The sequence below is a fragment of the Alternaria conjuncta genome (genome assembly GCF_024043145.1).
Source record: "Alternaria conjuncta strain BMP 0040 chromosome Unknown scaffold_29, whole genome shotgun sequence".
Taxonomy (NCBI): Eukaryota; Fungi; Ascomycota; class Dothideomycetes; order Pleosporales; family Pleosporaceae; genus Alternaria; species Alternaria conjuncta.
In genome coordinates, this window is record NW_026250118.1 from 180,267 (window position 1) to 208,112 (window position 27,846).

The 27,846-nt window shown below is 54.5% G+C and overlaps 12 protein-coding genes across 12 annotated transcripts; 8 read left to right on the forward strand and 4 right to left on the reverse strand.

Annotated features, from left to right (window-relative positions):
* Window positions 1–30: 30 nt before the first annotated feature.
* J4E85_011068 (uncharacterized protein) lies at window positions 31–297 on the reverse strand (the record flags this gene model as incomplete). Its single annotated transcript, XM_051475271.1, is given in 2 exon segments — window positions 31–146; window positions 165–297. The coding sequence occupies 2 exon segments, from the start codon at window positions 295–297 to the stop codon at window positions 31–33; spliced, it is 249 nt and encodes an 82-aa protein (XP_051320975.1).
* A 2,762-nt stretch (window positions 298–3,059) lies between these two features.
* Window positions 3,060–5,113, reverse strand: J4E85_011069 (uncharacterized protein; the record flags this gene model as incomplete). Its single annotated transcript, XM_051475272.1, has 3 exons — window positions 3,060–4,873; window positions 4,909–4,987; window positions 5,051–5,113. The coding sequence occupies 3 exons, from the start codon at window positions 5,111–5,113 to the stop codon at window positions 3,060–3,062; spliced, it is 1,956 nt and encodes a 651-aa protein (XP_051320976.1).
* Window positions 5,114–5,864: 751 nt separating this feature from the next.
* Window positions 5,865–7,217, reverse strand: J4E85_011070 (uncharacterized protein; the record flags this gene model as incomplete). Its single annotated transcript, XM_051475273.1, has 1 exon — window positions 5,865–7,217. The coding sequence occupies one exon, from the start codon at window positions 7,215–7,217 to the stop codon at window positions 5,865–5,867; it is 1,353 nt and encodes a 450-aa protein (XP_051320977.1).
* Window positions 7,218–8,860: 1,643 nt separating this feature from the next.
* On the forward strand, window positions 8,861–11,501 carry J4E85_011071 (uncharacterized protein; the record flags this gene model as incomplete). Its single annotated transcript, XM_051475274.1, has 2 exons — window positions 8,861–9,841; window positions 10,386–11,501. 2 exons carry the CDS (start codon window positions 8,861–8,863, stop codon window positions 11,499–11,501), a joined length of 2,097 nt encoding a protein of 698 aa, XP_051320978.1.
* A 510-nt stretch (window positions 11,502–12,011) lies between these two features.
* On the forward strand, window positions 12,012–12,694 carry J4E85_011072 (uncharacterized protein; the record flags this gene model as incomplete). The annotated part of the gene is made up of 2 exons (XM_051475275.1): window positions 12,012–12,600; window positions 12,669–12,694. 2 exons carry the CDS (start codon window positions 12,012–12,014, stop codon window positions 12,692–12,694), a joined length of 615 nt encoding a protein of 204 aa, XP_051320979.1.
* A 934-nt stretch (window positions 12,695–13,628) lies between these two features.
* J4E85_011073 (uncharacterized protein) lies at window positions 13,629–14,525 on the forward strand (the record flags this gene model as incomplete). The annotated part of the gene is made up of 1 exon (XM_051475276.1): window positions 13,629–14,525. The coding sequence occupies one exon, from the start codon at window positions 13,629–13,631 to the stop codon at window positions 14,523–14,525; it is 897 nt and encodes a 298-aa protein (XP_051320980.1).
* A 741-nt stretch (window positions 14,526–15,266) lies between these two features.
* On the forward strand, window positions 15,267–15,716 carry J4E85_011074 (uncharacterized protein; the record flags this gene model as incomplete). Its single annotated transcript, XM_051475277.1, has 1 exon — window positions 15,267–15,716. One exon carries the CDS (start codon window positions 15,267–15,269, stop codon window positions 15,714–15,716), a length of 450 nt encoding a protein of 149 aa, XP_051320981.1.
* A 974-nt stretch (window positions 15,717–16,690) lies between these two features.
* J4E85_011075 (uncharacterized protein) lies at window positions 16,691–18,333 on the forward strand (the record flags this gene model as incomplete). The annotated part of the gene is made up of 2 exons (XM_051475278.1): window positions 16,691–18,137; window positions 18,212–18,333. The coding sequence occupies 2 exons, from the start codon at window positions 16,691–16,693 to the stop codon at window positions 18,331–18,333; spliced, it is 1,569 nt and encodes a 522-aa protein (XP_051320982.1).
* A 440-nt stretch (window positions 18,334–18,773) lies between these two features.
* J4E85_011076 (uncharacterized protein) lies at window positions 18,774–19,953 on the forward strand (the record flags this gene model as incomplete). The annotated part of the gene is made up of 3 exons (XM_051475279.1): window positions 18,774–18,930; window positions 18,999–19,641; window positions 19,785–19,953. 3 exons carry the CDS (start codon window positions 18,774–18,776, stop codon window positions 19,951–19,953), a joined length of 969 nt encoding a protein of 322 aa, XP_051320983.1.
* Window positions 19,954–20,325: 372 nt separating this feature from the next.
* Window positions 20,326–21,470, forward strand: LYS12 (homoisocitrate dehydrogenase; the record flags this gene model as incomplete). The annotated part of the gene is made up of 2 exons (XM_051475280.1): window positions 20,326–20,350; window positions 20,422–21,470. The coding sequence occupies 2 exons, from the start codon at window positions 20,326–20,328 to the stop codon at window positions 21,468–21,470; spliced, it is 1,074 nt and encodes a 357-aa protein (XP_051320984.1).
* Window positions 21,471–22,448: 978 nt separating this feature from the next.
* J4E85_011078 (uncharacterized protein) lies at window positions 22,449–23,751 on the forward strand (the record flags this gene model as incomplete). Its single annotated transcript, XM_051475281.1, has 3 exons — window positions 22,449–22,512; window positions 22,569–23,687; window positions 23,714–23,751. 3 exons carry the CDS (start codon window positions 22,449–22,451, stop codon window positions 23,749–23,751), a joined length of 1,221 nt encoding a protein of 406 aa, XP_051320985.1.
* A 2,297-nt stretch (window positions 23,752–26,048) lies between these two features.
* J4E85_011079 (uncharacterized protein) lies at window positions 26,049–27,092 on the reverse strand (the record flags this gene model as incomplete). Its single annotated transcript, XM_051475282.1, has 1 exon — window positions 26,049–27,092. The coding sequence occupies one exon, from the start codon at window positions 27,090–27,092 to the stop codon at window positions 26,049–26,051; it is 1,044 nt and encodes a 347-aa protein (XP_051320986.1).
* Between the last annotated feature and the right edge of the window lie 754 nt (window positions 27,093–27,846).

The window sequence follows — 27,846 nt, forward strand, 5'->3', positions numbered from 1 at the left end:
TGTATGCGATGCGAATGGAAATCGGTCTATTTACCTATCCCATCCATATCGGAGGTTTGCCAGGAGAACGACAGCAGTGAGGCCGCAGGTGAAGAGCAGCGCAAAGAGGATGAAGATATCGTCAATACCGAACCACCTCTTGATCACTATACGAGTGTATAAACGCGCAATCACAACGAGGATGGTTAGTGCGATGAGGATGCTGTTGACGATGAGGAGCGCAGGGCCGCGCGTTTCCGGGTCGATGTAATTCGGAGTCGGCCAACCCAACAGGACATCCACCGGAGGCAGCTGCATACTGGATTATCGTGGGCCTGCCCGGGGAAGTATGCTCGACATGTGGGCGTGGAGGATTGACGAGCTGCGGATAGACGGGCCAGGTCAAAGAAACGAGATTGAGAGCTTGCCACTAGGATAGGGTCTCGAGGGTTATGTTCAGTGAAGAGTGGGGCTGCGCACATGGCCGCCGTTAGCTCCATCCATGTCATGAAGCGCAATGGCGCGCTGGCTACCGTCACGACGCTGGTGTCGCATTGGCTTCGACGCTCGGCTTGTACACGGACCGTACGCAAGGCACGATAATCGTGGCGCATCAGCGGGGTCTTGCATGCGGCGCACGAACTCTCCGTGAAGGGTGGAACCCAAAATCACGACAAAAGGTTCTGCCAACCGCACGATCCGGGCATCAATGACGAACACTTGGACGGGTTCGCTCCATCAGGATCCGCCCAGGCATTTCGAGTGCATCCCAATGGCCTCGGAGATAATTCCATTCTGCCCATCCGGTCGGTAGCAAAGACGGTTCTTGGTTGGACACTGGCTTACGGGACACCAATTTCCGCCTCGCCGGCAGTACAAACATGCCGCCACGACAACGAGTATGGCAGTCCCTTGCACAAGAACACGGTCATGTCTCAGGTCACAGGGACCTCCAATGGACGAGTCGTGCCACCTGTAGCTACGGGAGCTAGGTCTTGGCCGAGTTGGAAGCTTTCGGGAGGCACCAACCAGTACTGTCCGGCAATAACGGGGGGCTGTTTAAATCGTCGAAACTTTCGAGACCCTGAAACCATGTGTTGAATGCAGCAATCGACGCGAAACATGGTGGTGATCCTAGGGTTCGTGGTTGTGGAGGGAAGGTCTGCCTGTGCGTGCGGCCAGGTCAGATCAGGCATCCCACGCTAGCGCCGACCGCACGGGGCCTAGCGTCGGATCTTTGTCACCCTGCAGCGATCCATTGCTGTTCCGCCCCACCCGTATCCTCCATCGTCGAACTCAAAACTACGGGGGCTTTTCGATCTAATTATGTTGCGAAGGAATCACAACGACTGTGCCGCTTGAACATCGGTACCCGACAAATGCTACATACGATTATCTCCGAGGACGCCGACATCACGGATATCACGGACCCGTTGACAGCGGTGTGGCTGTTGCACGCTGACGTGCAGTGTTCACAGTTCAACAAACCTTCGTAAAGTCGGACGTGCAGTTCTCGCGGCACTGGGTGCGGTCATATAGCGCCGACACCAGGGTACTGGAGCTTACGCGTGCCGATGTATTTTGCAGAACTCATCTGCTACCCACTCGTGCCACTCTTTGATGACTGCGGCGTGGGTATCACTAGGGTATGTACCGACTCGTTCACGTATGACGCCTACATGCTCGAACGATGAATCCTTCGCTCCATCGGTTCCAAAAGCCACACCGCTGGATCCATGTGCGATATCCTCCGCATGGGACGATGTTCGCGCCCAGGCCCCTGACTCGATATGAGGCTGATACGCCCTCCTTTGCGCTCCCGGGACACAGCTGCCACGAGGCTGGCAGTGGCTTGCACCTAATTCCATAGCGCGCGCAATGCACGAGCATATCGGCGTGCTCTCGAGACGAGGTTTGGCGTTGCTTGAACTTCGATGCCCGGGCATATGTCTCTTTCTGCATCGATTCTGGCGTTGAAACATTCTCTTTCGGCTTCAGATGCTGATGTCGCAGTGAATACCCACAGTATATCTGCAGTAACGGGACGTATCTCGACAATTTCATCTGCAGGATCGATCCGCCCCAGGAACATGATTCGGGTGCGGCTCCGTTCGACCGTCATTGGCCGAGCCCGCCCCCAGAAGGCGCGCTGCCCCAAGAAAACAAGGCGTGCAGCATCGTACGCAGTCAGCATTTGCGCCTCCGAACCATTGCCCAACTACGAGACTTCTACGCTCAACGCCAGAATCATGCCATGTCCTCATTTGGCCTCTTGCTGTCAAGCCCGCGTCTTCCGCCACGTGTGGGCTGTCGCCATTGTTTACCTGACGCCGCATCGGGCCTTCTGCCGCACAGTTTTTGCTAGGTTGTTCCTAGTTATACAACATGAACTAGGACTCAGGCACATACTCGCCCACGACCCTCTGCCGTCCCAATACCGGGTGAAGACTACGGTTACTTGCAGGCGACCCGCCGTTGTGGATACTGGATGCAACCAAGGGGTGTTCATCCATAGTCATTGTGGACTCGGGAATCTTTGACGAAACTGCCTCAGGGACTCAAACATGTATCGCGGTCATTGCGATGGGGACGAAGGTAGGTCGAGTGGGCAAGCTGGTTACATGATGTTGCACGCAGAAGAGCAGTATCACCGCACGTGAATGTCGGCATGCAGGTAAGTGTAGCGAGACACTATTGAGTTGCTCTACATGTACATTTTGTATGCCGGCCCAATAAGCAGATGGCATGCAAGCCACATGTCGGCTTGTAGTCATGTTAGTGTATACATGATGACAGGATGGCACAACACTCGTTCATACTCCACGCGACAGGTCCATCGAACCATTCCAATCGCTGACCAATGCTTACAAGTCTCGTGACTTCTCCATGTATCCGAGCTGATCTCCCCATAAACCCACCTCTCTCCGCGCCGGTTACACCACGTCATAAGCCAAACTGCGCTGCAGCCTACATTAAGATATAAATTGGCGAAGGAGGCAACCTAATGTTAACGTAGGCTCCAGGATGTTCACCTTTTCTATTGAATGAGGCGCAAAACACACGACCAGTTGCGCGACAGACTAGGCCCATGACATCGTCGCATTCGCGAACTCAGCACTCAAATCCCTCGCACGAGGAGGATTGAAGTCGGAGGAAGGGTCACCGTAATCATGCTTAGTCTTCTGCTTGCACTTCTTGAACGGGTGCTTCAAGCTGCCAGGAATCGGCGGATCACCCGGTTTGCGAAGAGCATCGAGTCGGGAATGCCAATCTACGTCATTGTCGCCTTTGCAATGGCCTTCATTGTGGCAAAGGTTCTCCCAATCTTCCGAGAACATGAGACCACTTCGAACCAGGAAGTTGAAGGTCTGGTCCTGGTAATGGTTGTATGTATTGTCGTTCCATCCGAACTCGCCGACCATGCAAGGGTAGTTCCGACCGTGCGTGGACCAGACGCTGGAAATGGCTTCGCCGCGGGGATTGCGTGCGATCGCTAACGTGTAGGCGCCCATGAGGTTGAATTGGCCGTTGCCCGCGTTCATCGCTTGTCCTAGGGCCGACTGGACCGTCTGGAAGTCCGCAGTTTGTAGAGCGTCATACAGATTGCGCTCGTGAACGACAAGGGATGAGCGGACGACATCTTTCAAGGTAGCTCCGTAGACGTCGGAGTTGTGTCCTTCGAAGAAGTTTCGATATCCTGTGGGGCCATGGATCAACGCTTTGTGGTTTTTACCAGGGTCGTTCTCCTGCGAAATGTCCAAAGCGTAGATCCAGTATGAGTGATCCGGACGTTCCGGCAGGCACACTCGGTTCTCGGTCGGTCCACGAAAGTCCACCTCACAGGCACCTGTAGGGACGTCAGCATCAACGATATAGGGCCGTTCCCATTGCCACAATGCGTTGATCACAGCATGCTTGAAGACCTTCTCGGACATCCTCATGATATCCTCTTGGATATTGCCATCTCTTCTGAAGAAGTCTTGACCCTGCATGAGACCGAGCAGGTCTTGGCCATGGTTGTTCTTGTCCCCTTCCATGAGCTGCTTCGACTCATGTGCAATGCTGATCATACTGTGATGGCGAAAGTCGTTTAGGGATGAGCGTATAACATCCTCGATATTGTCAGGAAGCTTCTCAGGGTCAGCTCGAGCGGTGTTGATTGTACCGACGACGGAGATGTAGGTAGACGCGGCCATGTTAACCATCGAAGGCGCGGCCGTCTTGTCGAGTCCAATGAAACCTGGGATAGCTAGTGCCCCACCAGCCATCATCAGTAGAGCGGAGACGGCGGTCATGCCGAGCTTCTCCATCCTCCTGTGGTCGTTCTTCTCCTGTTGGATTTGCGTCGAGATGCGTGATGCAGCGCTGTATCTCGCCACAAGTGAAGGCACTTGTCCATCCGCATACAATGCACCTTCCGTTAAGCCTTCGCGAAGGCTCTTCAACAGGTGGTCCACGCCGGCGATCTGTTCGAAGAGGAAGTAAGCCATCTGCCTATCGTGTTGCGATAGCGAGGGCTTGAGAGCTTGACAAGAGAAGCTGCATCCTCCAACGGTGTCGCAATAGGAGGCACTTGGCGCTACATTGGGAGCAAGCTTGTCGCGAAGATAGTGCGGGAATGAGTTGTAGCCTGGGTCGTTCAGATAGCCGCTCCAGTACGCGGCGGCAAATACCTTGATGTTTGGTAGGTTCTGCCTCCAGGTCTCGGCGGTGGGGGTGACAAGGCCACAGCTGTCCGATACATATGCAGGCGCTGAGACATATCCGCCGGGGCCCTGCGTTGGTGGTGGTTTCCGGGGATCGACGTTAACGGGAGCGCCGGTGGCGAAGGTTACGAGGCAGAACAAGATTCTGGCGATGAGGATCTTGACCAACATCTTTATAGTTAGCGTCTCTGTAAAAAGGATTTGTGATAGTAGTAGTACTTACTGTTGTAGTGGTAGTAGTAGTTGAAGTTGTTGTAGTTGAAGCTGTAGTTGAAATTGTAGTAGTGGTAGCTGTCGTTGTACTAGTGGTGATACTGTATCTTCAGAAGAGTTAAAGTGTGCACGATATCCGGCATGTTATATACGAAATCCGCCGGCAGTGCGGTGATGAGATTTTCGCCTCGAAAAGCGGCGAATCTCTCAACCATGGTTGTCACATATACCAAATTTGCCAGCTGAGTTGCATCAGGCTCTACATTGGCTACTTGCTTCGCCAAGTAGATCTTGACATCCAGCGATGTTCCGTAGTTAGCATAAACAAAGTGGGAGGTGTGGGACACAAGAGTGTGAACCAGAGTACGGATCTCAGCGCACCAGCCACATACACCTAGAATGACCGATAGTAACTTCGATTATGGTGTATAGCCGTTCCCAACGGGGCAGGTAGTCATAGCTCTGAATGTGCGACCGCACTCCAGCGTATCGCGTGCAATGTATATTCTATGCTGAACTCTGGGTGTCTGAGAACCGGAAGAAGAAGCTTGTTGGGATTGCCGGGTGCGCCGCATCGCGAAAGAAGCTTGGTATCGCAGAGGTAAGGTATCACAGGTTGCGACTAGTAAGCATCCGAGTGGCTTTCCAGAGTGATCTGATACCGTAACGCGACTTGCGCTTGATGGTGCGCAATCGCGAAGTTCTGTGCCCAGGTGGTGCGTCATCGCCATGTTTGGCTTAGTGCATCTTAGTCATCTTCAATCCGCCGAGCTGCCGATGGCGCATGCGGCTTCCTTCAACGCCACACAAGCATCACCACATTGCACGACAGCGTCATCAACAATGGATATAGTCTACGAGTCAGGCTCATTGTATACGCGATATCCCATTTTCCTCTCCTTCTCCACACCGAACGCTCGGGCATGAACGTGAGAAGTGTCTTATCGCGCTTGCGAGCAGCGCCCCTTACTGACAGCGATGTTCCACCACGATACTACTACCGAAGTTCACAGGCCTGATACGATAGTTGTCTCCATCCACTTCGAACGTAGCAGTCGCTGTATCAATAACCGTCAGGAGCGTATTGCTTATTCCCTCGGCTACGCCGGTCACGTTGGCCGTACGATACGAGCAACCCGGAGGAATGGACATCGTACCAATGAAGCCATCTTTGGAACCCTCCCATTTCGTAAGGCGCATCCGGTCGCAGACCCCAGTAATTGAAGAGATCGAACAGCCTTCCTCGAGCTCCATACTCAGACCCTCCGACGTGTGTATTATCGCGCGATCCCCACGGAAGGCGATGGATGTTACGAAGTAGATTGGCAATGAACAGCCGCGCTCCAGGAAGACCTTCACCTGCACATCGGGAGCGGCCTCGGCAGCATATCGCACTGGTGCGAATGTGCCAGCTTCTTTGAAGAACGTGGTGGCCGCTTCGTCGCTCCATCTAGAGATGCGTACTTCTGGCTCCGGCACATCGTACATGCGCACATGTCGTCGAACGTAACTCGAAACATCGCTGATTCGCAGCCTGCGGAGCATGTTCAAATCCCACGCCGTTATGCACATGTTGATCTCGGGCAGCAGCATCCGCATATCCTGGATCGCCTTCGTTGTCTTGATCTCGGCCTTCATTCGAGCCAGTCGCTCCCGTTCAGCGTCGAGTATAAGTCCGATTGTCCGGCAGATCTCTGGCTCTACGAAACACTCGTCGAACACTTGTTCAAGGAATGCATGCGTTTTACTTGCCTTGCTCTTATCTGCTAAGAGCAAGAGTTCGTACGCTAATGACAGCACAGCAACCAGCAGGAACACGTACTCTGCATCCCCCTGACACAGTCCGAGGTTCTCTTTGATCTCGAACGTCGCGATTATCGGCCTAAGAACGCGCCGATCCCAGTCTGTTCCGGGACCGAAACCGTCAGTCGACACGATCGTGGCGATCTCCTGTTGGACACGTTCGACTATCCTCTCGCTGAGGCTTCCGAGAACCGAGGGACTGATATCTGGTTTTTGCGGATAGGACTTTTCGATCAAGGTGCTGTGTATACCCCGAAGGATGGTCAAATGGCTGAAGGGTGTGTTCTCGTGAGGGACCGCGGCGATGGACGTGATTGTGGATGAGGTTGATTGCGTCGGCAGGCTCGATAAGCTCGATACGTCCGATAAGCTTCGTACCTTCATCCAGCTTGCTACCCGCGAACGGCTATCGCCCACAATGCTTGAGGTCGAGCTCGATCGCGTCGACAAGCTCGATACGTTCGATAAGCTTCGTACTCCTAGCCAGCTTGTTACTCTTGACCGGCTGTCACCCATGATGCTTGAGATGCGGTCGAAGCGGTCTTCTGCGCTACTTTACAAGCCGTCTTGTAGCCCGCGACTAGCTTGGCCATGTCTTCGTGAAAAAAGTCACGTTCCATTCGTGAGACATGTGTCTCAAGTCTTGCTCAGACAATGTCCACAGAGGTTTCAGCACACGATTGCCTTCAACATCACAGCGCGAAGTTGACCCGTCGACATGATATAATATAGTTATGTACAGGATTGATTCGCTGACTTTGGGAGCGCAACGTCAACCGCCGACGTTCCCAACGGCCCCAAACAGATCGCGTAAGGCTCCGACCTTGACCAGAACTCATTGTCCGCATCATGCTGGATAAATCATGCCAGAAGTTATCCTATATGACGCATTCTGCCTCCTCTTCTGCTTCGTCTGCCAACGCGAAGAATCCAAGCCCTCGATAAGCCTCGACGATACTCATCGTCTCTTCCTCTTCCCAGTCTCGAAACCGGTCAAGTACAACCAATACAGCAGAATCGACCCATCCTCTCTCCCTGTTGGATTTCACGATTGCCCTCAAGATCGTACGCACTGCAACGTATTCTCCTGGCCCGCCAGGATACAACAATTTTTCTTCCTCGAGCGACGTTCCCCTTTGGCTCATATCGGAGGATTGCGCGGCCGTACGTAGTGAGTCTTTGTAGCAAGGAAACGCTTGCTGGAAAACGTCTGCCCATGCAAGACCTGTTGACAACCTTCCAGTCGCATCTTCTCGTAACTTGCGAAGTATCACGAACAGCTTTTCGACGATTTCGTAAAGCGTGTCCGTCAAGCCAGTAGTCTTTAACAAATGTTCCATGAGATATATCGCTTCCCATTTCTCTTCTGCCCAGTTGTCTGAGAGAGCAGGATCAAGACACTGTAGAGCGAAATCTCTTTTCGGTCTAGGGCGTTGGCAAAGAGCCATGCGGCAGTTGGGGCATGTAGCTTCGTCACTTGGACCGTCCCTCAGCCAATGGTCGAGACAGTCGCGGTGGAAATTGTGGCCACAGGGGGTCGCGACGACGTCTGGCGCCACGTCGCTCAAAGCATGACGATATGAGATGGCGCAGATGGGGCACTCATCGTCAATATTGTTGGGTGTGGAGGCAGTGAGGGTGGTGGTGTAAAATTTGTAGAGAGTTGGGATGGTCATGGTGGATACCTGTGACGTTGCGAGTGAGGCTTGGATGGCGGTGTGAATGGCGACTTGAATGGCGAATTGGACTGTGGTTTCAGCAGGAGATGTTTCGATCTCGAAAGAAGTGTGTGCTGAACGCCCGTTTTATACGGAATCCCGCAGAAACTCTGTGGGATCTGAGCGAGAAAATCTGGTGTGTATCCATGGTTCGCGACCAAACACTAGGCCAACCAGCGGCCTGAGAGACGGATGCCTCGCCAACAACATCCTGCTTACTGGCGGCAAAGACAATGAATAAGGATACGCTTATTATCCATGGCTGAAGCATTGTCAACCCCACACACCACGACTACGTCTTGCGGTGAAGGCGAGCGTCACCCGATCTGGCAACCCTGGTTTCTCCGCAAGCGGACCCTGACCCAGTCCACCAACTTGCTTCCTCTTCACTACCTACAACCACACTCAATACCAAAAGACTCACATCCACCAACCCGCAGCATGACTTTACCCACCCGCACCGAGTTCTATCGCGACCATCTGGCGCCATGTCGCATTCTCCCAGGCACACCCAAGTTTGCAGACATCGGTATCTGCGTCGTCTGCCAAGAAGACTTCAACGACGCATCATATGACATGGTCGCGGTCAAGAGCTGTTCGCACGTCTTCCACCGCAAATGCATCATGCAGTGGACGGAGACCTGGGGCTCGCCCCGCGACAAATGCCCTTCGTGTCGGGAGTCGATGTACCAGTACACGCCAATGACGACCCATGAGATCCAGGCCATGCAAGAAGCGCAAGCAATCCAAGACGCTGAGAGCCGGCTATCAGAACTGGGCCCGTACGCTGCAGCGAGAGAAGCTGAGCGCCTCTGGTTCGCGTCCATGGGAGTTTCGGTCGAGGGTCTCGATGAGTTTGATGAAGAACCGACACACTTTTCTGATGAAGACGACGAGGAGATTGCGACGTCATTGGACATGGACGTCCATCCGAATTTGTCGCTGCAAGTCCCGACTTTCGCAGACTTTGGAAGCGCATCGCCAGCATACTCTCCAACGTTTCTAATGTACTCCGACGCATCGCTGGGAGAATCGCCCACATCACCAGGATACTCTCCTCCCTCTCCGCGATTCCCTCCCACATGGCCACTATACGCTCAGTCAACGCCATTGTATTCCCCAACGGTCCCGATATACTCCGATGCATCCCTAGGGGAATGGCCCATATCGCCAGTATACCAACCGTCGTTGCCGGACGCACGAAACCAAGGGGGTCACACAAGCCCGGAGCAGTCGACGCAGCTGGAGCAGATGCGTGGCGTCATATCCAGCGAGTTCACCATAGCGAGAGAAATCTCCAACGTCGCTGTCGTCCGCACAGTCCATTCGTCGTTGCCGAACTCATACCTTGTGACAATTTTCCACGCCAACAGCGAGTCACGGAGTGAGGCGGCAGTACATGGCGCAATTGGATACGTCATAGTAGGCAGGACGGCGTTATTTTACTATTGATCGGAGAGCGCAATTGGAAAGGAATGGTTTGGTAGCAAACGTCACTTCGATCTGAAGTCTTTATTATTGGAAGAGGGGGCGTCACCTCACACGGCGCTCGGGCAGGTAGAGACTACAATATATCAACACACATCTCATCATACTCACATGTATTTCCTTTTCGTCCTCGTTATGTTGCGCTGTGATGCGGCGGTGCTTGCATCGAAGACCTCCTTTCACTCTTGCTATGATACTATCACTGCACAGCTATTGCGTCATCCAATGCTATTGTTCCTGAACAGCTCGGCCCGCCGCATTCACTTGCGCACGCCGGTACAATAAGGACCTTTGCGACAATAGCAGTATTTTCCTCCCAATAGAACTTGGGCCAGGTCCAGACATATATCATCTGCTTGTCATCACCGCTGTCTCCTCAACTCCCATCCCCTTAATTAAGCCTACGATATCACGATATCTACACGCACCACGTTTGCACCTCATTATTCAATACACTTGCAGCGTATCTACACCGCAGTTTTCAGACATGTCGTCATCGACCCCTATCGTACCTACCGCCTCTGTCAATGTGGATGCTCCGCGTTCGCGCCTAACTTCGCTGGACGAAGTCGCGCCAATGACGCCTCACCGCCGGTATTCCAACGCCTCTGACAGCAGCAATGACGAGGACCTTGACGACCTTTTCGAGGACGAGACTACCTGGGGCCTCAGCTTACCGCCTATCGTGAGTCCATCTGCGCTTGCCCCCATCAGCACTTCTGACCCAGATTCGCAGCCTAAATCTTCACCTATCTCCTCTCCCGACGACACCCATGTCGCTGTTCCTCAGAAGCGCAAACGCGATTCTGCTACCACCGACGACGAAGCCTCCGACGACTCTGACGACTCTCCGCTATCCAAGAAGGCCAGAAGTGCCGATGAAGAGGCAGAGAACAAGAACAACGGCAAAGAAACCGAAGCCACCCGACGATACCGCACCGCCGCCACCGCCGCTTCATTGAAGCCATCTACCAACAACGCGAACAAATTCCTCGATAGCATGAGGAAGCAGCGCTCAATCCCCACACCTCGCTACGTCCCAACCGGCCGCGAGCGCCGTGAAGAAGTCAACCAGCTCGCAGCCAAGCACGTCCGCCACGTCGCCCCCGCCATGCTCGCCAACAACGCGACGAACCGCGACGTCGGCGGCGCAATGAACAAGTTCGACTGGGCCGAGAAAAATCAGGAGATCAAGCCAGACCAAATCAAGGCGCCTGCTTACGCACTGCAGAAATGGGTCGACTCGGACGATGAACACATAACTTGGTTCGTCATTCCCGCTTCCCACAAATACATCAACACCGGAAGCATGATGGTGCCCATTGCCGATATCGTCGACAAATCGATCAAGTACCCAGAGTGGACGTTTGTGGAGGAGGTTTTGGGGCCGCACTGGAAGACTGGGAAGGAGGTGGTTAAGGCGGTCAAGGTTAAGTTTGAGAAGCTGACGGATGAGCAACAACTTGAGCGGATAGATCTTATGGTCAAGCAGAAGAAGGAGGAGGATAGGCAGGCGAGGAAGGATGAGGCGGCTAGGAGGAGGAGGGAGAAGAGGGAGGAGAGGGCGAGGAAGAGGGATGAGGAGGATGGGTAGGTTGGTGAGGGGTTGGAGGTGGAGTGGAGTTGGGGTTTGGGAGTGACGGGTGTTGTTCGCGTGGCTTTGCGGGTAGGGATGTGTAGCTTTGCCGGCCACAATGGGATTATGGTACTTTCATCCACACACCTCTACATGCATGTATACTGCAATATTCCCTAGTGATAAATAAATAGCATGTAATTACGCCATTGCAGCCTGCTCGCATACCCGCATCTCCAAGTTTTGAAGTTCGTTGAACCAAGGTAGTCGCATCCTCAACCACGGGTCTGAAATCCAAAATACACGATGTCATCAGTGAATGTAGAGAGCAGTTCAATATAACTTTTCACTTACCATTTAATCGCTAGCGTGTTAGAACAATGCTTCTATAACGTAACCACTAGTCTTCACCTCCACCCAGACAGCTCTCGACAAGCATTGAGAGGCGCGCAACACCACCCACCTTGAGGTCGACGCCACAGCCACTGAACGCAAATCGCAACTCCACGAGGAGCCCAGGCGTACACGATGCCTCCACCGATCGCGAGAACACCGACAAGTAGCGAGACGTCGTCGCCTCACATCACGTTCTCGATGAGCACACCGAATTACCTGAGCCCGTATACGCCCAGCGTACCCGTCGCATACCCCATCCAGCCACCCATGGCTCACCCAGGACAAAAGCGCCCAAGATCCGAAGATGAATCGCAAGAAGCGCTCGCAAAGCGCGCCCGCAACGACTCCATCACAACCTCGCAAGAGCAGCGCTACAACGACAACAAGCCCGCAATCGAAGCCTGGTGCAAAGCGCAGCAAACCCACCCCAAAGCACGTTGGTACGAGAAACTTCACGCGTGGGAAACAAATGGATGTCGCGACGTAAGACGCAAGTCGCCCGCAGCAACATCACCACCTACTCCCGCCCCCATCACACAAACCCTCGGAATGGATTCGTCCGCAGAGATCCTGAACATTAGACGGCAATGGGGCGACACAAAACCCGACCGTCGCATACACCCCTTAGACAAAGCCGCCGTCCCCGAATATCCCACCGAAGACTCACTCGCGGCCTGTACAAAGAGGTCGGATGGCATGTACAAGTGTCTACACGCTGAGGGTAGCCACCACAAGTGTTGTCGAGAAGGGCTCACGGAGAAGAACAAGAAACATGCTATTGGCAAGCAGATCCGGGCGTGGAAGACGAGGGTTGAGGAGATGGTGCTCAAGGGGGAGTTGCATGTTGCGCATAAGACGTGGGGGGATTGGAATAAGAAGAGTAAGGAGAGTTATGGGGGGGAGGTGGGGAGGTGGGATGGGGTGTTGGGGCTGTTGGGGGGTTTGCAAGGAAGGACTAAAGGGGGGCAAGGACTTGGGACGGCATCTCCTCGTCCTGTCGCGGCGCCTGCTCTGAGGACTCCGGTCGAGGCTGCCCGTCAGGCAAGTCCACAGGGATATGCGCCACAGCCATTCGTTCCATCTGCATCACCGGCTCAGCAGATGTCCCCGTTGCAACAGGCTACGCATGCACACGCGGTATCGCGGCAGTTCCAGCATCAGTCCCCACAGCAGCGGCCAGTTCAACATCCAGTCAACACGGGCAGCATAGCGAGTTCACCTGCTCATCTTGTGTCTTACCCGCAATCTCAAGCGCAACCTACCTTCACCAATTCGCCGATCCAATCTTTCGCCACCTCGGCGACATCTAGAAGTCCTAATTCAGCAGCAAAGCACGGATCTGGCAGCCCTGCCTTTGCTTACGCCAGTCCGTATTCGAATGGATCGCCTCGACAGCGGGCTACCGCCGGCACCTTCCCTCAACCTAGGTCACAGCTACATGCAGTGGTTTCATCTGGGGCGGTACCTGTGGTGGCTCCATATGCGCCGCAGTATGTGCCAATACCGGACAAGACACTGTCGCCAGTCGCAGCTTCACGATCGGACTATCCTAGCAACATCCAGGTCACGCCTCAGTCCTTCTCTCGAGATCGAGAGCAGCGTCCACAGCAACAGCAAGCTGAAGTCCAGCTGCCACCATCAGGCGCAGCGACAAACCATGCGGCAAATACACATCCAGCGTCGACCCAGATGACGACAAGCCTTACTCCAGAGCCAAAGCGTACTTCCGCTCCCACCAATACACCGAAAATGTCCTCCAGCACTCACACACTCTCGCCGGACAAGTCTTCCACGCTTGCGGCTACGTCACCCGCGAAGGCAGAGCCTGCTGTCGACTACCGACCGGTAGCAATGCGCATGCTGCAACAGCAGATCAAGGACCAAAAGCCTATTGTGCTTGGTAGAGTGAAGATCACTAGGGATGATGTGACCACAAGTATGAATGGCTGTATTCGTAGACTGGCGTCGGCATTGCAGTTGGAAGCTGAGGAAGCTGCAAAGAAAGAGGCCGAGGCAGCTGCGCGGAAGGAAGTCGAGGCAGCTGCGCGGAAGGAAGCAGAGGTGACTGCGCGTGCCAACTCGAAGAACGCTTCTCAAGACCAAGCTGAAACTACCGACGAGATTGCGGCTCTCACGGTCTCAAACGACAACGAAGGTCACGAGTTCGACTACCTCTTCTCCGACACCCCCATCCCCGCCTCTCACAGCCACCCCATCGACTTCGGCAACCCAAACGACTACCTCTTCTCCTCCGACCCCAACAACCCCGACAGTAACGAATGGCGCCCAGAAATCATGCCCGACCTGCCGCCCAACTTTGGCAAAATGGACCTCATCGGGATGACACGTCGCGCCTTTGAAGAAGAACCCTCACCCTCACCCTCACAGCCACAAGAGGAGCCTGAGCCTGAGCCAGAAGAAGACACACTAGCCGACCTAAGCTACCCCGAAGCCTGGTTCATAGAAGACGTCGAGGACTTTGTGACTCAGGGTCCGCTTCCTGAGTGGATGCTACGGCCTACGACGGACTTCACTTTGGAGCAGATGGAGGGTTTTGATGGGGATTTGGGGATGCCGGGGGATCCGGAGGAGTGGGTGCAGGCGACTAGGGCTTGGCGGGAAGAGAAGAAGGCGGGTGCGCGTTGAGTGCGGATGTATCGAGGTGATGACGTTGCTGTCAGGGCTGAATAGTCGCGTGTCTCTCGCTTGGTGACTGTGGGCGCACATTACTATGATAGATGAAAACGTTGCGCGAATGCCATGGTCGCGTTTGTCTTCGACCAGGGTTCTTGTTCCAGCATGTGATGTTTGACTTGGCTGTTCCTAAGGTTCGCAGCGCGCATACGTCAGGGCCAGAACGACGCTGTTGGGTAGACAATAGCAAACAAGGTATCTGAAACGTCCTGCGGTGGCGCAGACCGGTAGAGCGGTCAATGTTTTGACTTCCGCAGCCAGTAGAAAGCCCGCAGCCAGAGTCGCGCTCACTTCCAAGTCGATTCAGAAAGGTGTCATTGGTCCACACGCTCTTTCACCTCGCCCAGCCTCATCTTTTCCCACGGTTCGCCTGCTATTGTGCCCTATAGAAACCAGCCGTCAGCGAAAATTTGCATGCTCACCTTCACTTTTGCAGTCCTTGCTATTGTAATGCCGGCAGAATAGACGTCGTCCCAGCCAAGAAGTCCTTACTATATAAGAAGTCCTTTCGTCTCCAACTCTTCTGTTCTCCAGCTCTCTCTATCCATCTCACATCCACAATTACTTTTCAAGCACTACCATACCACTACACCACTACATTCAAGACTAGAATCCAAAACAAGTCATACCATACTACCACTTCACCACCACCACACACCCACACTACATCCGCGACCAAGCCAAATCGCGATCATGTACGCCTCGCCCCCCATCCGCATGTACGGAGCCGGAGCCAAGGAAGCCGCCGACGCCCGCCTCCTCGACGAGGTCAGGAGCCGTCGTGCCGCCGCCGCCACCACCAAGACCAACGTCGTCGCCGCCGCCGCCAAGGCCGCCCACCAGGACTCCGCCGACGGCATCCAAGAGCAACTCGTGGAGCTCCGCCGCCGCCGCCAGTTCCTCGAGGAAGAGCTGAAGAAGAACAAGGCGGCTGAAGAGACTTTGCTGCGCAAAGCAGATCGGGCTTCGGCCATGAAGAAGACTGTGGGCGGGTTGGCGGAGAAGAAGGAGGAGAGGGAGAGGAGGAGACAGGCGGCTTTCGAGCAGAAGAGGAGGGAGGGGGAGATGGGGAAGGGGCCGGTGGGCGTGGTGAAGAGGTCGCCGCAGAAGGCGGCCTGGAAGGGCAAGTTCAAGGACTTGTAGGCGGTTGGGGGGTTTTGGGGGGTTGGTGGGTGGAATATGTAGTGGGTGATGTCGTCGCCTGGCTTGAAATCTGCCTGAATGAATGATGTTTCCCGATGATGATGTATGCCTCAAACCGTGATTTGTATCCTCACTTCTCCGGGCGCACGGTGATATGTCGTCGTGAAGTCACTCTATGTCAGCGCAGATACTCACCCCATCATCACTGGATACCTCCTGGCTACATGATGTCGCGACGTGCGTACCCTAAAAATGCAATGTCTGCCTCAAAATGTGGTGGCAGAAGTCAAGTTCAAGGTACCCCACAAAAGCCAGCTATGCGGCAGCGCACGGACGAACGGTGACGTACTGCGATATCGTGACCGACACGCACCCATCACGCCTGCGTGGCGACGACATGCACCAATCTCCCTGCATTCAACCACTTCCTCTCCCTTTGTCAGCGGCAAACCTGTACATCAACCTCCTCCTCACCCTCTGCCGTCGCACCCGGCGATATTCCCGAGCCGCCTCACCCTTGCAGCGCATCATCCGATATCGCAACATCGTCATCATCACGAAGCAACATCAAACACCAAACACCCAAAAGAGCAGGTACTGAGCGCGTCCAAGATACGCGAGTTTGTGCTTTGATCTTGCATAGCGCTCGTATTCGCTGCTTAATCACGCCAATCTACCCCGGACTTGTTAAGGCTAGGCGAAGGTGGGAAGGTGTCACCACGGAACGTTGCCGAGACGGTAGCATCGGGTGGAAGAGCGCCCTGCAGGACCGACGACTGAGGCGTTATATTAAGTCTTGGGGCGACGATTCACTACTCCTCTTTTCGGTGCGGGTTGCATAAGAGAGGTAAGAGGGACGGACGCGGTTGCTACTTAAGCTTTTCGCCACTCTGGCTGAGGTACTTCAACGGTCGATCGATTCCTAATAAGAGGCTGCATACGACATCGAACACGCGACAACATCAATCGATACCATGGAGCTACGGATTCGCGAAACAGAAAGCCCGGCACCGCAAACGCCCATCCCGCCGCTGCTGAACCTCCCTTCAGAACTACTCCATCATGTGCTCAGCTACCTCACCCTATCAGGCCTCCTCACCGTGGGCATGGCTAACAAAGTCCTGCGCACCCACACTTTTCAAGACACGCTCTGGCAAGCCTTCGTAGAAGCAGAGGTGCCCAACGTCACGAAACCAGCGCGCCTCACATGGCGAGAACTATACCAAGAACACCACCCATACTGGTTCATCGCGCGGCGCAAGATCTGGTTCGCCGACACAGCGCACACAGGCAAACTGCTCATCGCGCGCTACGACCACCGACTCAACGCAATCGAAGCCTACGCCCTCGTCGCCGAACGACGCTCGCCCGTAGCTCTATCCTGGGACCAGCACCCCGAAGCCATAATCCACACCTTCAGCCCCAACGTGCGCCTCGACCTCAACGCCCCCATCGTGCGTCTCAACCGCGAAGCGTATGAAGAAGCCGTCGGGAATATAGGATACCGCCTCCAGAAAGAAATCCGCATGTCCCTCTACCGCGACCGCCAACAACAAGCCGCGTCCCTCTTCTCCCAACTCATGCTCACCCGCCCATGGCCACCAGCCATAACAACAGACGCCACGCCCGTCTGGCCGCCCCTCACCCTTCCCAGCGCAGACCGCACGCGCAACGACCACTCCCCATCTGGGTACCGCCAACCCGGCCAAAAACCCGCGACCCTCTCCCAGCTCTCTGACTCCACATTCCGGATCCGGCGCTGGATGGAATTTTCCACGCGCGTCCTCGGCATGGGCATGCGCATCGGCGAGGACGTGACGACATGGGCGACGTTACCAGAAGAAAGCTACACGCCCACGCCCCAGAAGCCATGGCAAGGGATCTGGTGCGGCGATTACGCAGGTCACGGCTGCGAGTTCCTGGCCATCATGCAGCCGGATGAGCGGGACGCGAAGCCGCTTCCTGAACGTGCGCTGTGGGCTATGCGGGCGAGGGAGCGCGAGGAGAGTGTGAGTAGTGGGGGGAGTTGGACGACGGCGCCGACGGATGCGGCTTCTTCTTCTGCTTCCGAGGAGGAATCTGTTGATGGTGGTGTTGAAATTGGTGTTGGGATGGAGAACGCAGATGATCTTGAGGATAGCGTTGCTACTTTACAAGAGTCGTATCACCAGTACATGTCCGGATCGACGGACACATCCGACAACAGTAAGAATAAGGCGGACGAGGATGAGAGTGTGTACCGCGGCCGCATCGAAGCCGTCAAACTCACCGGCGACCCAAACATTCCTCGCGGCGAATACACGTTCATAGCACCGGATATCGGCCCCAATGGCTTGATCCGCGTTGCGAAGGAGGAGATTTTCAAGGGCGCGCGCATTGTGAGGAGTGTGGGACATATTGCTGCGACGGGGTTTAGAGATGGTATGTTCGATTTTACTAAACTTGATGATTGGATTGAGGGTTGGTTTGAGGAGATATGAGACTGACTAAAACAGATAACTACATGACAAGCCAGCTTATTCTCATCAGCCATGATCGGCTGGCGCAGTATTGGGAGACGTTTGGGCATGTGAGCTTTTATCAGAGGGTGGATGTTGATGCTTTTACGAGGGTGTGAGGGGGAGTGTTTCGTGTTGTGACGTGAGTATTGGAGTTGGTGGCATAATTACAATGTATCGATTGTTCAACTCATGCTCCACTCACTATTACAATGGATAATTCGGTGTTGAGGATGTACTAAAATGTCAATCGATACCCTGAACCAAATGCGCTCTCGCCCTGATGCCACGCCCAGAGTGACAGCGCCCGCCGCATGGCAGATCGCGCTTTCCCGTATGAGGGCTAGCGTCACAATCCCTGCTTCCGCGGGCTCGGAACGTCATCGCCCATCACCAAATTTTGGGGTGGGCAACAGCGCGTGTGATCAACACTGACGAACATTACGACGACCCCACGCATCACTTCAGGCGTTACTCATTCGCATAGGAAACCCAATCTTTACCCGCATCTTTGTTTAAACCCAACCTTCACCCACATCAAGAGCGTCCCAAAGCAAACATGGCGACGCACGAGCAGTACATACTGCACGTCACGGCGGGCGCAACCTACGACACGTCAAAACACGAAGATGTCCTAGTCAACAGCGAAAAGCCCGTGGACATATCCTCCGACTTGATCGACGCGCGCGTACACATGCGCATCAAAGACTACCGCGGTACGCCTCCCACCTGGACCCCTCGTCATGCTACCCCTCCAATGCGCACAGTCACTAACAAAGCCCAGGCCTACCAGAAGGCTCCCCAAAGACCTCACCCTACTTCTCTGTACCCCAACATTGCTACGATCGCTACTCGATATCCTTCTCCTTCACACCCAAACAAGACATAGCCGGCGACAAGCTCGTTTTCGGAAACGACTTCGACCACCCGATTCGCGACCGGTTACCGCCGCTGTTCGACAAGGCGTTTGGGGTAGTCAGGTGGTGGATTGATCCGGGGCTAGACGGCGATGTGTACGCGGACCAGCCGTATCTGTATGGCGCGCTTCTTTCCTCGATAAACGTCCTGCGCATCGGCAGCAAGAAGGACGCAGACAAGCCGGCCAAGAGCGACTTGGAAGGCGAGGCGCAAACAGAAGGAGACGTGGAAGTGCCTGGCTCAGACGGCGAGGCCGTTGTCTACGAAGAGGGCGCAGATGGCGACGGCGTGGAAGTCAGAAAGAGCAAACACGTACCCGACAGAGCCAGCGCGCGACAAAAGTTCTTCCTCACGGAGCAGAACAGGAAGGACTTTGTGTTCGAGGCTGGGAGGGAATACAAGTGCGATTTCTTCAACCCGTATCTCGATTTCAACGAGTTTGCGCTGAAGATCGGGTATGGATTGCCCGTTATAAGCATGATTGGGCACTGGGATGGACAGCCATTGCGGTAAGTACACATTCCTTCACCTCCTGTATCCCCCACTATTGCTATCATCACGACAACTCCCACCACCACTACTTACAAATTTCTTTGGTTCGAGGATACGGAGCTGACTTGACGCATTCACTAATCAGACCGCACACCCTTAGATATGTGCTCAAGAACCGGGAAACCAACCAGGAGCTCTTTGTTGTGGTCATAGAACTACTGCCGACTGAGCAAGCTAAGAAAGAGGGCGCGGAAGATCCGAAGGAGAAGTTTGAGGAGGTACACGGCGGTGGGAAGAAAGAGGAGGATAAGAATAGTGACCTTGATTAGGGGATCGGGTCTTGGTATCCGCAGTTTGTTTGGTGATGGTGATGGGGATGGGGTGGATTGGGGGGTTGGATTGGATTGGGGGCATTGGTATGGCGTTTCGGGGGTATGGGTAATGTGTAGTGGAAGGAATTGGCTGGGCTGGGACTATTGCTAGGGATGATGTGGAATTGCGCTCGGTATGAGCAGCAAATGCAGCAGTCAATGTAATCTTGACGATGATGTCCATGCATGGCAATCTCCGTTCTCCCCCGCGGGGACACAACGTGGGCGCCGCGCCGGTAAAGAAAGCTCGGACCTCCGAACTTCGGCGCAAGCTGCAGCAACACCAAAAATTCCACCGCGAAGCTGTCACACCCGCATCACATCCCCAACATGGCCGCACGCACTTTGAGGATAGGTAAGACGATCAATTGATTTGCCACGCGCCAATAGCATCAATTGCCATGCGAATCGACTAACACACCCCAGGCCTCATCCCCGGCGACGGCATCGGCCGCGAAGTCATCCCCGCGGGCCGCCGCATCCTCGAAGCGCTGCCCTCGTCCTTTGGCCTAAAATTCTCCTTCTCGCACCACGAAGCCGGCTGGGAAACCTTCCAAAAGACCGGCGCCGCCCTCCCGGACGCCACGGTCGAAGCCCTCAAGTCTGACTGCGATGGCGCCCTCTTCGGAGCCGTCAGCTCGCCCACCGTGCAGACAAAGGGCTACTCGAGTCCGATTGTTGCGTTGAGGAAGAAGATGAAGCTTTACGCTAATGTAAGGCCTGTTAAGAGTGTTAGGGGAGCGGCGAGGGATGTCGATCTGGTGATTGTGAGGGAGAACACCGAGGATCTTTACGTCAAAGAAGAAAAGACGTACACCGCGCCCGACGGCTCCAAAATCGCCGAAGCAATCAAGCGCATTTCCGAAACCGCGTCTTTCAACATCTCCGAAATGGCCGGCGACATCGCCCTCCGCCGGCAACGCGTCCGCGACGCCGGCGCTACGTCTATCCACTCCTCCCCACTCGTCACCATCACACACAAGAGCAATGTGCTATCGCAAACAGACGGCCTCTTCCGCGAAACCGCTCGCCGCGCGCTGCAAAACAGGAAATACGGCGGTGTCAACGTGGAAGAACAAATCGTAGACTCAATGGTCTACAAACTCTTCCGCCAACCCCAAGACTACGACGTCATCGTCGCCCCCAACCTCTACGGCGACATCCTCTCCGACGGCGCCGCCGCGCTCGTCGGTTCCCTCGGTCTCGTTCCCTCCGCCAACGTGGGTAAAGACTTTGTTATCGGTGAGCCGTGCCATGGTTCTGCGCCTGATATCGAGGGCCAGGGTATTGCGAACCCGATTGCGACGATTAGGAGCACGGCGCTCATGTTGGAGTTTATCGGTGAGGAGGAGGCGGCGGCGAGGATTTATGAGGCTGTGGATGGGAATTTGGAGGAGGGCAGGTTGTTGAGTCCTGATATGGGGGGGAAGGCGGGGACGGAGGAGATTGTTGAGGATATTTGTAGGAGGTTGTAGAGTCTTGACTAGAAGGGCTGTCGAGAGACGCTTCATGAACTGCAACACGACATGTGGGGAATGAATCACACACATTTCATACGGAGATGTATTACAGGATCTTTGTGAAAGTCGATATGCGGTACAAGAGAGGTGTTCCTGATGGCCCATCAAATCCACCATCTTGGTCCCGAACACAGCAACTCATATCCTCCATTGTGGAAGCAGGGATTGTGACGCTAGCCCTTAACCAGCAAAGCGCGATCTGCCATCAATTGATGCGGCGGGCGCTGTCAGCTTGCGCGTGGCAGGAGGTAACCTGTATCACGAAGCAAGCGACGTATGCCATGCGCTCGAACGCAACTCTCTTATGATCAATCGATGAGCTGGCTTTCACTACCATGCTTACCTCACATAGACACCTCTCCTTACGCTCAAAGGCTGATCCATGATGCCCCTCATTACTAGCACCCCGCCGCGGACCGTCTACATCCAACTTCTCCTTCTCGAAGCTGTATCTCTAATAGCATTCTCGTTGTCACGAATCCTACACTGAATTCACTTTGATTTGCGGTCAGCGCTTCCGCCAATGTCCTATTATCTTGTTGGGATACACAGCGACATGGGAGCTGAGGCCTTACCCGGCTTACCGTCGGACATAGGCTAAGCTTGTAAGGTTGTCAGCCACCAACCTGACACGAGCCACAGTGACAAGCGATGGATCGATAGCGGCTGACAAACTGCTCATATAGCCAAGAACACCATGGCTGGACTCTAACCATGTACGGAGTTCCTACAGCGGCCGGTTGGCTTGGTATCGCTCGGCCATGCCGCGTTATTCGTTGCATCCGATCCGGCAACCTCAATCGCTTGCGTACGCTACCCGGGCTATCAGGTTAACATAAACTCGGGTTAGAAGGTCTTAAGAGCCCCATTGTTCACATCCTTCGCCCTTGAACCCACATTTTCCAGCTTACTACCGCAACGATTATTCCCAAAATGACGCGCACCAGACCGGACCAGAAGCTTAAGGCGCAACAGCTTCCCATGCTGCGACCATTAGGTATTCGAACTCCAATTCGTAATCCATACCCTTCAGACCATCTGAATACCCCACAGGCAAATCCGAACAGCTCTCAGCGGTATCCCACGCACTTGGCTTCTTCAAGAATGTCGGCATGTCTGCCCAATACAACTTATCCAATAGTACCGAATCGCCCGATCTCCAACGCGTAGTTTATGCAGCTTTGGCGGATGTCGTGGGGAAGCATGCTATTCTATCGGCCATTCCTGTTGATGAAGCGTCTCCGGAGGCTTACTTTGCGAGGCTGGAGTCGATCGATCTTGCTAGGTGCGTCTTCTGGAGGAGAAGGACTGGGGCTACTGCTCAAGGAGAAGCAGATCTCGAGCTCGACACCATACTGGAAGAACAGCACAATACCGACTTCAAAACCAATTATGGTGACCTGCCTTTCTGGCGCTTGATCATCCTTCAAGACGCTGGTAGCGAACTCAGCTTCACTGCATCCTTCATCTTCCACCACAGTCTCGGCGACGGCGCAACGGGGTCAATCTTCCACAGTTTCTTCCTGCAAGCGCTTAACACCGCAATCTCACTCCCCTCTTTCGTCGCGCAAAGCAGCTCGATCGTGACCATCGACGCCAACATCCAGCTTCTCAGCCCTCTAGAACAGCTCCATCCTTTACCTATCAACGAGAACCTGCGAGACCATCGAGCTGATGGAGGGAAGGGACTGAAAGAGTGGTTCGGCAACCCCATTCATACACCGCTGGAAACACATTACAAAACACTGTACTTCTCGCCCACAACCACTGCAATTTTTGCAAAAAGGTGTAAGCACAACGGCATAACAGTAACATCCGGTCTCACCGCCGTCCTAGCGGGCGCTCTCCTCTCTGCTCTACCAGAAGATATCGAAGCACTCACAGGTATCATACCCATCAACCTCCGTCCGTGGCTCAACCTTCCCGCGAACTCAGCAGACGGCGCAATGGGCAGTTTCATCGACGCGATGAAAGTGCAAATACGGCGATCGCAGTACGGACAAAGCGGTGACGACCACGTAGACAGACCGCATGGTCTGCGCGCCGCACACCACACATCTCGCGAAATCTCGTCCTATCTCGCCAACACCTCACCAACCGGCGAACCATACACCTCCATCGCGCCCTTTAAACTCATACCTGATGTTGCTGCAGTCTTCTCGTCCCTCCTAGGTACTAATCGCGACGCTGCGTTCGAGGTGTCGAACTTGGGGCGCTTTGGTCCTACGCTTGCTGATCCGCTTCGTTGTTGTAATGATGATGCGGCGCATTGGCGAATGGGTAGGATGGTATTCAGTCGCAGTGCTGTTGCGTTTGGGGTAGCGGTTACGACGAGTGTGGTTACGGGGGCGGATGGGGGGTTGACGTTGGGGGTTTGTTGGCAGGAGGGGGTTGTTGAGGATGGGGTGGTTGAGGGGGTTGTGAGGAGGGTTAGGGAGGGTGTTGAGGGGGATGGGTTTTGATCGGGAGAGGGTGGGCGAGGTTATTGGTGTTGTCTGCGCCACAGCACTACCCCCACCTGCTCGATGCAGGCAGTTGCCACCCGCAGTAGAGCTGTTGCCTAACAACTTCAAGCACCGCAGTTCAGTCTTCTTATGTTACAACCTCTCCACATATTTCTTCAGCGTGGGGATGTCATCTTACCAATACCAGCCGCTAGAGCACAGCGACTCTATTCGTATCCTTGTCCTACATCCGAGTCCAACCGAGTCAGAGCCTATCTCATGCACAATACGTCATGTAGGGCTTCCGTTCACCACACGTTACCCACAAATTTGCCCTGATTTAATTACATACGAAGCGGTGTCCTACACATGGGGTGACAGTACTCGCACGAACTCAATCTACTTCAATGACAGTACCGAGAGGCTAAGCATTGGAAACAACTGCCATGCTGCCCTCCGTCGCTTGCGATTGGTACATGAAGATCGAACGGTATGGATCGATGCTGTTTGTATCAACCAGGCAAACCTCCAGGAGCGAGGCTCGCAGGTCTGCATGATGAAGGAAATCTACGACTGCGCGTTGCGAGTTATGGTGATGCTTAGCGATGAGATCCCTGACAGTCGCCTGTTACTGGACGAGTTAGCAGAAGTGAACGACATCATAGAGTCCGGTGCAGAGCTTGTGCGACCCCGGCCCAGTGCAGCTATCGTCAGACAGCTCGAAATCTTGTTCAAAGACCCATGGTTCAAGAGAACCTGGGTCCTCCAAGAGGCCTGCGCGAATCCATACGTTACAATAGTCTACGGCTCTGCCATCATCCCATTCAGAGCTCTGGTTAGGCTTTACTTTGGGTACAACAGCAACACCATGGTAACCCTGTCCCAATGGCCCCGACCTTTCGAGTTAATACACCGCGAGCAACGAGAATACACAACACCAGAGTTCAGCCTGTGGCGTCATTTGTACGAGGCTAGGCATTGTCTAGCAACAGATCCAAGAGACAAGGTATTCGCCTTAAGATCTTTGGTCGGTCCCAGACAATCTGAATTGGACCACCTAATCGACTATATGCGGAGCGTGGATGACACTTTCCAGCGAGTTGCAACATACCTTTTACCTGTAATCGGCCTTCGCATACTCAGCGCTACCCGTCATCCACATAAACTGGACATGGCGTCTTGGATTCCAGACTGGTCACAAACTCTTCCACTCCATTATAATGCGTTCTACGATGAGCATGACTACGAAGTACTGAGCCACGAAGGCGCAATAAGTATTCCTGCTTCCTGCCAACAAGAACGAATTCGGCTGTCATATTCCTATCTGCAACACGGCCATCGTCTGGAGCTTCACGTCTCGGGATACCGACATAGCCATGTCGTCGAGTGCAGTCCGAAGTTCCATTTCATTGACATGCATGACGCGGAGAACCAAATGAAGGCTATCTACAACAGTCTGCCTAACACTCGGCAAGATCTCGTTCCTGAAAGCACATGCAACGTTACGACCATGCCTGTGGACTTTAGTCAGAAAATCATCAACGGTAAGCCTGTTCACGATACATGTCACGCTCAGTATTAATGACATTGCAGCTTTATCTCTCATGGATGGCGTAGATCTTCATTTTGGCTTGACCCGCAGAAGCCATGGAGGGGTGAGTCCCATCCGCTCCAATCAAGACCAAGTTCTCACTCACCATCAGCGCGATTCGATACCATTTCACATTGAGGTCAGTGACCTTCACGACGCTCTCCAGCATTGCAGAATTGCGCTCATGGAAGATGGTCACCTTGCAATCGTACCTGGGGATGCACAATGTGGCGATGTAGTCTGCATCATTTCTGGCGCCATGGCACCGTGTCTTCTCAGACCGGATCGAGACGGGTGTTGGGTCCTCGTCAGTGGTGATTGTCATCTGTTCGAACTAGGCATGACTGATGTATCTCTACTGATTAAACTCGTCAGTCAAAATGTGACACAAAGAGAGAAGTTCAGGGTGCGATAGTGCAGATCACGAGTGCACAGCCCAGAAGCTCATAGCTCAAACAATCTGGTTAGGTTCTGCTATCAAGAAAGGATATGATCATCTCATGCCGTGCGCCCGTCATCACCCAACGGCAGCATCATCCTCCTCAGCCAAGCCCTCTTCGCCGCAATCGCAGCCCCCACGACCGGCACCTTCGGATTCTCAACAGCATCAAACAAGTGCGTCCCCCCGGGCCAGACATGCAGCTCACACGAAGAACCACACCGCCACATATTCATAGCATACATGACTGCAGGATCGCGGAAGACCTCGCATTCAGCCGCATCGATGTAAGTCTGAGGTAAGTTGGACAGGTCGGTAGCGCGGGATGGGGCCTGATATGCGGTGACCGTGTTGGTGCCACGCTGACCGGCAAGGGCGTGGTTCCAGGCCGCGCGGTTCGTGGCGCCGTTCCAGGGCACACCGTACTCGAACTGGTGGTCTGAGACGCTGTCGCAGCGGTCGTCGAGCATGGGCGACAATAGCATTTGCGCTTTGATCGGCACGGTTGGGGTTGCTTTGTCGCGTGCCATGAGACAGGTTGCTGCAGCGAGAGGCGCACCGCCTGAGGACCCACAGATCACGATCTCGGCTGGATCGATGCCTAGGCGCGCGGCGTTCGTCGAGAGCCAGACGAGGCCATCATAGCAGTCTTCGGCGCCGCCTGGTGCAGGCGTCTCGGGTGCGAGCCGGTATTCGATCGAGGCGATGACGCATGGGATGTCTTGGACGAGATCGACTAGTTGCGCGACAGCGCTGAAGCGATCGCCTGAGATCATGCCGCCACCGTGTATGTAATACAGGAGTGGTAATGCATTGGGCGAGGCCTTCGGGGCGAAGACTGACAAGGCGATGCTGTGGCCGCACGAGCCGGGTACGGCATACTCCGTATGCGTCAGATGCGGGTTTGCGGCGAGGATTGGTTCAGGAATGCCACCAACATCGAAGCCGCGGAGGAAGGCTACGTCCAACTCTTCCGGTAAGAGAGCAGAGTCGATAAAAGGTGCTAGACCGGGATCGATCGAAGGCCTAGGGATGGTGATGCGCGGATCTAGCTGCGCAGCCTGCGAATACGGGTATGGGTATGGTGTTGAATCGTGTGTCATGTTGGCCGGTGAGAACGCGATAGCGAGCCGCGACGCATCATGACCTTACATGTGTACATGTACTGGATGTTTACGGCGGGCGCAGAGGCGCCACGCTGACAGTAAGCGGGGATGCAGACACGACCCGCGAACCAGGGTGAGGTTGGTGAAGCCATACGCGAGCACGGACCCTGTCCAACGGCCCGCTCCACTGCAAGCGGTCTGAGGGCATATTACCCGCTGCTGTGGGCTTGGTTCCGACGCCGTCATCCCACGCACCAGGCCTTCAACACATGTCGCCCACGAGTGCGCAGCCGAGTCTAGTCCTTGCCATGAGGCACCCTGCCGGATCAGCCACCTAGCTGCACGAGATAAGCGCCTTCTCAAACAAGCGCATACTGCCGTGAGCGCGTTTTCGAATGAGCGAATTTCGCATGAGCACGTTTTGGCTATCAGCTGCTCTTTTTAGCAAGTCTAGCGACGCATCTTTTGCCGCTAGAAATGTCATGTAGAAGTCCGACACACGACTGAGCTCCTTCTTAACCTCCTAGGGAGATTTACTCCGTAGCCAAGATATGGACCCCGCCCACAGTAATCCGGCTAGCGAAAAGACGATGGAGAAGAGGGTATCAACTTGTATCGGTGGATAACCGGGAGCTTTGCGATGAGCGCGGAGACATGGGCGGCATGTTGGAGGCACGGGTAGGTACGGTCGGAAGACTACGAAGAAAAGAATGCGCTTCTGGCTCAAACTAGAGCCTGGTCTCGCGTCGGG